General features: G+C 47.2%; 1 protein-coding gene across 1 annotated transcript; it reads right to left on the bottom strand.

Moving 5' to 3' along the window:
* Positions 1-571: 571 nt before the first annotated feature.
* LOC123408688 (bZIP transcription factor 29-like) lies at positions 572-7172 on the bottom strand. Its single transcript, XM_045101748.1, has 4 exons — positions 6038-7172; positions 5828-5960; positions 5664-5748; positions 572-1128 (listed from the first exon to the last, which is right to left on the bottom strand). Exons 1-4 carry the CDS (start codon positions 7000-7002, stop codon positions 896-898), a joined length of 1416 nt encoding a protein of 471 aa, XP_044957683.1. The 5' UTR covers positions 7003-7172; the 3' UTR covers positions 572-895.
* Positions 7173-11285: the final 4113 nt, after the last annotated feature.

Below are 11285 nucleotides of genomic sequence, written 5' to 3'. Positions count from 1 at the left end.
GTCAACAACGACCACAATCGTCGCCATTGCTGATCATGACACGAAGCCAATACATGGTTTTCATTAAGCTCCACACCACCTCGACCGCACATTATCACGCATTGACATCGGCAAACCCATCAAACATCACCACCATCGAAGCAATCCATAACGAAGAACCAAGAACCGCCGCATCCAACCGCACCTCGCGAGACCAGATCCACATCACACATCATCATAGAGCACTTCCTCGTCACCATGGGCCTCCAATCCGTGCACCTCATCGCCATGGGTCTCCAATCCGTGCACCCCAAGGGATGTCCACGCGATGCTAGACCGAGAACCCCGAGGGATGTCCACGCGATGCTAATGTTCACTACGCTCAAATTTTCAGAGAACGAGAACCTCAGACATTACTTTGTCTTTCACAGAAGAGATGTAATAAAGCAACCAATGCCAAAACGTGAAGACTAGCCAGAACCCTGACGAAGAAGTACGCATATACTCCTCCATTACACAATCACGGCACAGGGTACGTTGTAGATCTTGTAATATATAATATACGCCGTCCTCATAGACACGCAGAAACAACTCGTCGGAAAGAATCTTTAATGGGAAGACTGACTACCACAGTGACTCGCTAAGGAAGGTACTCATGTACAACACGAATATACGACAATACGGTACTACGACAACCATGTTCCACGCTGAGTATTATACCGCCATAAACAAAAGAACTCGGGCAGCATCCGTTGCACAACCACTGCTATCCATCCTACAACCTGTCTGATATAATCAAAAGATATTATTTTCTCTCCGCTCGCACATACCATTACCATCCTTCAACTCATCATGCTTGGCTAGATTCGAGTTTTTCCCCCTCTGCTATTGAGATCCATGTTCTTTGTAACTTGGTCTATGCTGATTGCTGCGACTGCTGCTGCTGTTGCTGTTGCTGAGCCTGCTGTGTCTGGGATGACTGCTGCTGTTGATGTTGCTGCTGCTGCTGCTGTATTTGCAGCTGCTGCATTTGAATCAGCTGGGAGTTCATCTGCTGCTGTAGGCCCGCCTTCGACATACGAGCATCGGTAATCTCACCGGTTGCAAGTTTCAGCCGCTGGACCTCACCCGTTAGCGCTTCATTCAGAGCTGGATTACACATGAATACCATAGAGAAACATAAATTAGTAACAGAACATTGCAGAATAACGTAATTAAATTACATAATAGCCTCCATTCCATCAATGCAATAAGTGGCACAATGTGCATCAACAAGGAAATAAAATCTTACATTATTTGAAAAGAGAAAAAGAAATGACACGTGGACAGTTGATTTCAATAGTTTAGCCGTCAAAGTCACAAAACCCTGTCACCCAAATTAACACAATGAAACATGATTGGTTTAATATACACAGCAAACAACGACCTGAACAACTAAACATGGACATACATAATATCATTATCATGCATACTTCCGTTTGCCTAGCAAGTTATCCAGGTAGGGCTAGCAATTGGTATATGATGTCATCTTGCAATGAGATCAACTTCTAGTGCAAGAGCAGCAACTTTTATTATACCAACCAGATATATGACCTTAGAGCATCTTCAACCGGACGGACAACCCAAGCACCATGTGGACCAAAAAATGACACCCAACCGGACCCCCCAAACCCAGCCCATATGTGGGACGGATTTGCGTCCGCCACCCAGCCCATATGTGGGACGGATTTGCGTCCGCCACCCAGCCCATATGTACGGGCTGTCCGGCACCCCTCACACCCAGCCCATATGTGGGACAGATTCGCGGCTGCCGGACACGTCCACCACGACGCATCTGACAGGCCAGGCCCACCCAAAATCCCTCCAAATTGAAAACCCTCTTTCCTGCGTCTGTCTCCCTTTCTTGCGTCCGCACTGTCAACCTCCTCCGCCCTTGCTCAGCATCTGCACAGCTGATCTTCTTCGTCCTAGCCGACGCCCGCACCATGGAGGATGGCTCGACAGAGTCCATGGGGGTCCTACCGTTGGGAGCAAAGTGGAGACAATCATTCACAAGGGGCAGGCATGTCCAGCAGCGCGTCTGTGAGAAGGCGGAGAGCTTGCAGAGAAGGATGCCGTCGACATGGAGTTCACCGCATTTGCACCCTCGGCCACGCCTGCGCCCTACGTCGTTCCAGCTTCGCAATGGTCAGGCATGCCGGATGCCTTCATGCAGGACCTGGACGCATCTTACAAGTCACCGCAGCTCCAACAGTCACGGATAACATCAAGAATCTCCGGCACCGGACATGCCTAGCAACTGTTTGAAGATATTCCTCAACAAAATAATCGGGTCTTTTTTCCCCCATGTGCATTTATCACATCAATTTTAGGATGGTAGTTTCTTGTGATGTTTTAGGACTCATTCATGATGGATATGATAAATGACGGTCAAGCTCCTCCAAATTATGAGATGGGTGATGAAAATTTGCCTTTGTTTGAACAAGTTTTGTGGTTTCTATGCACAAGAGGTGAATAGGCATAAAAGTGGTATTGGAATCGATAGCCATGTAAGTTCTGTTTGCTTCACATTGGTCATCATCTTTCTTCCCTGCTTCATTTCTTGCATTCTGTTGACGTGTGACTTTTGCTTGCTAGATGGAGTTGGCCGCCACTTTGTACCATTAGGTTAAGAAAAAAAACATGCATTATGTCCCATTGTTAGTTACAACTGAATGGGACACCGAAGTGGTCAAACCTCTTTGAAGATATCAAGAACCCCGTCAAAAAGATGAAGAGCAACAATGACAGAAGCTCTCACCAATCTATTGGATTGGATGATGATGATGAGCCAAGTGGAGGGGTGGATGGACGTGGGACCGAGCCAAAGAGGAATAGACACTTGAAGGGGAGGAAGTGGGAGAACGATAGGGTCGCACGTGACAGCGCGGCAAGCAAAATGTCGGCCACATGGACGGGCATCTTTTGCGACAAGAGGGAGACATTGAAGAAAATGGAGGAGAAAAGGGAGAAGGAAGAGGGGTACAAGCTTTTCTTGTACGTGCAAAGGGAGGGGATGGAGTTCGAGCGAGAGAGGGTGTGGGCGTGGGATAGGATGATCATGGAGAGGAAGAGGGTAAACATGGAGACGCAAGAGAACAGGGAGGAGTAGTTGGAGTCCTGGAGAGGTACAAGCTCTTCTTGTATGTGCAAAGGGAAGGGATGGAGTTTGACCGAGAGAGGGTGCGGGATAGGATGATCATGGAGAGAGTATAGACATGGAGAAGCAAGAGAATGGCAAGAAATGGAGCTTGAGAAGGTGAAGGCATATGAGGCAATTGAGCTTGAGAAAGAGAAGGTGAGACTCACTAGGATCACGGAGGAGTCAAGGATCATGTTGGCCGACACTATCCTCATGAATGAGGATCACAACAACTGGTTCATCAACAAAAATGAGATCAATGAGCGCAACAACGGGGGTGATTGATTCCTTCGTGTATTGCCTATGTATGAATTGTTGAATTTTATTTGTCGTGGATTATTTTGGCTAGTGTTAAATTGGTTGTGTGCTATATGATCTACATGCATGGCTTTGTATGGATTTGAGGTTTTGGATATGAGGGGTGGTGATTGCCCGGGCGAGCAAATAGGGGACGGTAGGCCCTTGTCCGCAGACACATCCACGAACATACATGGGGTAAGATTAGGCAAGTCCGATTGGAGATGCTCTTACAACTATATATTAGCTATATATGGACTATATATCAATCCACAGCGAGGGCCCATGCCAACAAAATCACTAGCATAAATTGCTGACTGCTAGCTAAGTAGCTACAACATTTACTGAAAGCCTAAAACCAACTGTGGTCCCACAAAAGACACATAAAGAAAATGGTATGATAGATCTTCAATCTTACATTGAATTAAAAATCGTCAAGAACAAGTATATGCCACCAGCGTGAACTTTCAGAAATGATTTGTGCAATAGTTGAAATAGCAAACTGACATTCAGATCTGAATAGGCTACTAAACACAATTTAAAACTAGATATACGGAATAGTTGAATCTTTTCAAATGCCATTAAGGAAAAATATACACGCCTTTTCGACAAAAGCGAGTATAGGAAGACAGTTCCTATAGTATACACCTATAGTACTACTTATCAACCATAAAATTTGACCAAAGGAACCAAAACGAACGGTAGGCCACATTAGCATCTACAGGAATTTGGACATTAGTTGATATATATCCTCATGTAAGCCAACAGTAACAGACCTAGTCCAACTAGATGCACAGGAGGAAATCAAGATAAAATAGTGTTAAGCTGTGAAAGGTTTTCAAAATATTTTAAAACATATCTATATCTGTATCAATATAAAAAGACCCAAAGGGGCAGATCCAACTAATCTCGGCCATCAAACCAAGTCAATCCAACGACCTAGACTACTTCAATGGTGAGCGCTCAACATGTTTAGCGTGCAATTAATATCATACCAAATATAGCGGTAATCACATAATTAACATGCAAATAATATCCTGCCTAATATCCATGTATAATTAATGTACTGCCTAATATCAACGTGCATTGCACGCACACATTTACTAGTATCGATTAATGATAACACAGTGTTGAGATATGCAAGATTTTCCAAATATTTGATCAAAAAAAGAGTTTCCCAGTAAAATTATGTACCATGATGATACAACCCAGTCACCTGATGACAAACCCCCTTGCAACTAATAATATAAAATGAATAGATTGTGCTAGCAATTTTCAAATCAACCAATTTACAAACCACGGTCCTTCCTGAGACAAAAGGACTTTAATCTACTCAGCTAGCAATCAACGCCAGGAAAATGTGCACACCAGCACAAGAAGAACCAGCAATATTTATAACATTAGTTTAATGTAACTGACTAGCATAGAGAACAAGCGACACGATCTTTTGTATAATAATCACGGAACAAAGATAATAGACTGTGCTTTGATTGGTAGCCAAAAAATTGCTAGCCAATATTTCGGCATGCCTAAATTTAGCGACTTAATATAACTGACTATAACAGAGAGACAAGCAGGCAATCTTTTGTAAATCACGAAATAAAGGTAATAGAGCGTGCTTTTGTTGGCAGCCAAAAATTGCTAGCCAAACATTTTGACATGCCTACATTTTGCAACTACAAACCTTGCCAAATGTAGGCAACTTTTGAGAGAAGTTGGTACCCAGCCAATTGGTTTAAGCTTTGGCTTGCATAAATATTGGCAGGCCATCTTTTGGCACCAAACCATGAATTTTTATTACAAACACAACCAAGATGCATGGTAAATTAAGAAGCAATAAATCTATAATGAGACACATGAAGCATGCAGTACAAAACATCCAAGAACCACTCAACTATTTCATTTTAATGTAAGCTGGATGGTAAATCTGGGTTTGCTTGGGCTTGTAAAACCCTACAGTATCGAGTGCACATAAACATAAAGTATCCCGACCCAACAATAAAATGACTTCTTTGCATTGGTGATACTACATGCCTACCAAACCAGCCCAGAAAATCGGAAGTCGGCACAAACACATGCTGGAATAATATTTCAAGACAGCTAGTTTTTTATTGCCGTTTGCTAGTTTGCCGAGAAGACATAACCCAGTTTAATTTTCACCTAAAGAAATGAAGAACAATGCTGAAGGGTACCATAAGAAGCATACCATCTCTCAGCTGCGCCTGTTGCTCCATTGCTTGCAGCCTTATTTTCAACTCATTGTTCTGAGTCGCAAGTCCTCCAGAGTCCCTCTGCAAACAAGTGCATCAAGCATTAGTTCCGCCCTAGCATAAGGAAACTCAAAATACAGAGCAACTCCACAAGACAAACCTGCAGCATCGTCAATTGTGCTGAAAGCGTAGTCGCCTCTGTCTGCAAGACCTGTACCTTATGCTCGAGTTCTTGAATGTACCTCATCTTGCGCTCCTTTGACCTTGCCGCAGACTGGCGATTTGCCAAAATCCTGTCAATTTTAAAATTTCAGGATGCTTTAATTTGAGGGGGAAATAATTTGTTTCCACTATATGAAGAACCGCACACCTCTTGACCCTCTTAGGATCTGTCAAAGCTATCTCTGCGAGGCGTTCATTTGCCATGATCTTCTTCTTCTCAGCCTCAGTGAACTCCCCGTTGGCAAACTCGGTACCAAACAGTGACGCAGCACCACCACCATCCAAGGACCCACTCCCGCTCCTGGAAAGGCCACCGCTGGGGGACGGCAGTGGTAGCTTTGGCGAATCGTCACATGTGGCATAGTTGAGCTTCCCCATGAAGCTGTCCATGGACAAGCTGCGACAATGCCGAGACTTGGCTCCGTCCTTCCTCTCCGCTGAGGTGGACTGGCTCTCGGCTTCGTTCTCGCTGCTCTCTGCCGCGCTGGTAGCGCGGGTGCCGCTGGCACGGCTATGGCTGTCACGGTCGTCGTGGTGGTCCTCGGAGGAGTTGAGCGCGTCCATCCCGTCCAGGTCCATGTAGGCGTTGACAAGGTCGTACAACGCAGCGTCGTCGCCCTCCAATCTACCACCATCCTGTCCGGTGGCCGCCTCGCGCTTCACCGGCGCCGGGGGTGGCAGGGGCGGGCTGAGCTGCGAGAACCCGAAGGGGATGTCGCTCTGGGACCGGCGGTGGCCAGCCCTCCGCGGCGGCAGGCCGAAGGGCGGCGGGTCGGAGCTTGAAGACGGCGGGGAGGGCGGGATGGCGGGCGGGCCGGCCAGATCGGCGTACGGCGGCGGCGGGAGCGAGTCGATGGAGAAGAAGAGAGGCTGCGACAGCGAGCGCGCGTGGTGGGCCGCGGCGCCGGAGGGGATCTGGCCGTAGGGCGAAGGGAGACGCACCTGCGGGTGAGCCGGGGGCCGGGGAGACGGGGAGAGGCGCCTGTGGTGGTAGGCGGACGCGGCGGCGAGGTCGAGCGGGGTCGGGGAGCGCGGCACTGGCGGCTGCCCGCCCCCGCCGCCCTGCGGGGACAGATGCTGGCGCGCCGGATCAGCGCCACTGGAGTCTTCCATGGAAAAGCTTGCAGAAGGCGGCTCCGGTAGGGGGAGGCGGCGGAATGCCGACGGCGAGGCGAAGAGAGGTGAGGCCCAAGCGCCGACCTCGAACTGAAGATGTGGGAGAGAGAGAGAGAGAGAGGGAGAGAGGGGCAGCCTCGCGAGGAGCTCGCTCGCTTGCTCGCACGAAAACAAAAATAAGAGCTGATTTTCTCGTGGCGAGTAATAACAATTTTTAATTGGGGTTTGCGTTTGCGTGTGCATGTGGTCCGAAGCAGAGCTACGTGCCGCGTGACTCCATTGGACAAAGGGGCCTGGAAAATCCCTCGCTCTTTTTCTTTTCTTTCTTTATTGCTTCGGAAATGAAGGCCGGTTTGACCAGACGCTCTGCTATATTCGGGGGATGGTTTTGCTTTGCTTGTGTGCTTGGTCTTGTCGCCGTTAATGATTGATAGCGGCAGCTTGATTGATGCGCCGTGATTAGTGGGTGCGACTTCGACTGCGACCACGAGAGCGTGGGATTAGGGTCCTGTTTCATACTCCCCATCCTGAGACGGGACGACTCACTTCTTTATCTCCTCTGCCACATTCCTTTTTTTTTATTGTGGCCTCACATGGCTTGCTCTTCAAAGACACGGAACGTCATCCTCGATTACACGTCATGGCTTCTCGATCGGCCGTGAGTTAAATTCATAAAATTGTTGGCTTTATAGAAGTCCGCATCTGAGTTGTTAGAACAACTCTATCACATCCCGCATCCCGTCCTAACCTGAAATATAATCGTCATAATGCGGGTCGGGGCGAGAAAACCTGCTTGATCAGACCCCGCATCCCGTCCCGGCCCATAAATATTTTTACGGGGCACGGTAAAATCTCGACCCCAACCCGCGTATTCGCAGGTTTTCACCTCGTCGTTGCGGTGCCCCGCATATGAGCGAAAGCGGTTGGTGGGGGATATTTCAGCGCGCGCTTTCCCCCACCAAAGCATATTCCGCGAATATGCTCTTTTACGGGTCCGTTTGGGGGGTCTGTATTTGTGTCAGCCCGGGCCAACCCGCAAAAGTTGTTTTACGCGAAATGCAACACGTTTTGCGGGCCGGACGAATGCGGGGTCTGCTAGAGTTGCTCTTAGATTGAAGCACAAAATGAAGCTCTCGGAGCGCGCCTGAAATGTGAACCGTTCAATTGTGTTTCCAAATAAATTACAGCCGTTAGATCTTTAGGCGAACTGATTCTGGTCGTTAGACCACAGTTGATTTGACAAACAATGAATAGTGTCCTCTGTTTTTTACCCTGCGTATTTTCATTTGTTACCATGATACACTGGCCTTGAGCGGAGTGGGCTCCAGACGTTAGTGACTTCCTCGGGGTGTTATGCCTCGTGTTGGTTCTTATCTGCGCAAAGCCTCTACCACCGCGTGTTAAGTCTAGTGTCTGTCGAGGGTAGTTTTGACTTTCCATGTACTTTCCATGTCATGCCTCATGCGTGGCATTTCGCCTATGGTTGGCGGTTGGGGGTAAAGGCAGCGACACCGGATGGTTGAGACAGAGCCCTAGCCTCGCTCTCTCTTTCACCGCCCTCGCTCTTCCTCTCTTGCATCCGGGCGTCATCGTCTCGCTGCCTCCCTGAAAGTGTGTTATATCGACTAGAGGGGGTGAATAGGCGATTTTTATGAATTTATCACTAAGGAATTTCCCTCCGAGGAAATTGCTAAGTAACGAACAACTTGCAAACGAATAAGTACTCAGGTGTAAGTGTAACGTGGCAAAAGCATGGTCATCATGATGGAATGAAACAAACACCTAGTGCGAGTAGCGTGACCAGGATAAGCACGTGAATAACAAGTGGTGTGAAGAATTTGAGATGAGGAAATTGAGAAAGTCTTCAGTCAAATTCTCCAAACAATAACGATCAAGTTCATCAACGCGTAAATGAGGAAATATAAGGGTTGAGGAAATAGAATCAGGTACTTGATGAAGATAGTGATGTGATGACCTAGTTCCTACTGATGTGATAGTTGTACATCTGGTTTGGAGCAGCTTAGTATTTAAACCAAAGGACACACACTGATACCGTTACGTGCTATACAAACGGTTTCTACCCCTTTTCACGATGGAGTTTTAAACCGTCGCCTAGTGAATGTGGGGGATAGGGGGTCCTTCCCACATGACCCAGAAACCAGCGGGGATAGGCGAGCGGCTACCGACGATTGTCATAGAATAAACGTATGAGAAGTCGCGCATGTTACACACGCTACGTCTCGATGTTGTTGGGGAACGTTGCATGGAAAACAAAAAATTTCCTACGCACACGAAGACCTATCATGGTGATGTCCATCTATGAGAGGAGATTAGATCCACATACCCTTGTAGATCGCTAAGCGGGAAGCGGTAAGAAATGCGGTTGATGTAGTGGTACAGCTTCGTGATTCAAATCACCGTCATCCCACGATCCGTTCCGATCTAGTGCCGAACGGACGACACCTCCGCGTTCAGCACACGTACAACTCGATGACGATCTCGGCCTTCTTGATCCAGCAAGAGAGATGGAGAAGTAGATGAGTTCTCAGGCAGCGTGACGGAGCGCCGGTGGTGGTGATGATCTACTCGTGCAGGGCTCCACCCGAGCTCCGCAGAAATCCGATTTAGAGGACGAACTATGTGGTATAGGTTTGAGTTGCATGTGGCAAAGTTGTGTCTCAAAAGCCCTAAAACCACCAATATATATAGGAGGATGGGAGGGGCTAGCCTTGGGGCTCAAGGAAGCCCCAAGGGCGCCGGCCGAAGGGAGAGGTGGACTCCCACCCCAATTCGGTTTGGGGAAAGGAGTCCACTCCTTCCTTCCCAACTCCCTCTTTCCCTGTTTTTTCTTTTCCTTTATTTTTTCCACTTGTGGCGCCATGGTCCTCTTGGGCTGGCCTCACCAGCCCACTAAGGGCTGGTGCGCCACCCCAGGGTCACTGGCTCACTCCGGGGTGGGTGGGCCCCTCCCGGTGAATATCCGGAACCCATTCGTCACTCCCGGTACACTGTCGGTAATGCCCGAAAACTTTCCGGTGACCAAATGAAACCATCCTATATATCAATCTTCGTTTCCAGACTATTCCGGAAACCCTCGTGACGTCCGTGATCTCATCCGGGACTCCGAACAACCTCCGATCACCAATACATATAACTCAACTATACTAAAACATCATCGAACCTTAAGTGTGCACACCCTACGGGTTCGAGAACTATGTAGACATGACCCGAGACACTTCTTGGTCAATATCCAATAGCGGGACCTGGATGTCCATATTGGATCCTATATATTCTACGAAGATCTTATCGGTTGAACCTCTGTGCCAAGGATTCATATAATCCCGTATAACATTCCCTTTGTCCTTCGGTATGTTACTTGCCCGAGATTTGATCGTCGGTATCCCTATACCTATTTCAATCTCGTTACCGGCAAGTCTCTTTACTCGTTCCATAATACAAGATCCCGTGACTTACACTTGAGTCACATTGCTTGCAAGGCTTGTATGTGATGTTTTATTACCGAGTGGACCCCGAGATACCTCTCCGTCAGACGGAGTGACAAATCCGAGTGATCCATGCTAACTCAACGGACACCTTCAAAGATACCCGTAGAGCACCTTTATAGTCACCCAGTAACGTTGTGACGTTTGATACACACAAGGTATTCCTCCGGTGTCAGTGAGTTACATGATCTCATGGTCATAGAAATGAATACATGACACACAGAAAACAATAGCAACAAAATGACACGACCACATGCTACGTTTATAATTTGGGTCTTGTCCATCACATGATTCACCTAATGATGTGATCCCGTTATCAAGTGACAACACTTGTTTATGGTCAGGAAACCTTGACCATCTTTGATCAACGAGCTAGTCAACTAGAGGCTTACTAGGGACAGTGTTTTGTCTATGTATCCACACATGTATTTGTGTTTCCAATCAATACGATTATAGCATGGACAATAAACGATTATCATGAACAAAGAAATATAATAGTAACTAATTTATTATTGCCTCTAGGGCATATTTCCAACAGTCTCCCACTTGCACTAGAGTCAATAATCTAGTTCACATCACTATGTGATTGTGATGAATCTAACACCCATACAGTTCTGGGGTTCGATCATGTCTTGCTTGCGAGAGAGGTTTTAGTCAATGGTTCTGAATCTTTCAGATCCATGTGTGCTTTACAAATCTTTATGTCATCTTATAGACGCTGCTACTACATGCTATTCGAAAATATTCCAAATATCTACTCTACTATATGTTCCAAAT

This window comes from Hordeum vulgare, chromosome 7H (assembly GCF_904849725.1).
Source record: "Hordeum vulgare subsp. vulgare chromosome 7H, MorexV3_pseudomolecules_assembly, whole genome shotgun sequence".
Lineage (NCBI taxonomy): Eukaryota > Viridiplantae > Streptophyta > Magnoliopsida > Poales > Poaceae > Hordeum > Hordeum vulgare.
This window is presented reverse-complemented; position numbering and strand designations above follow the sequence as displayed.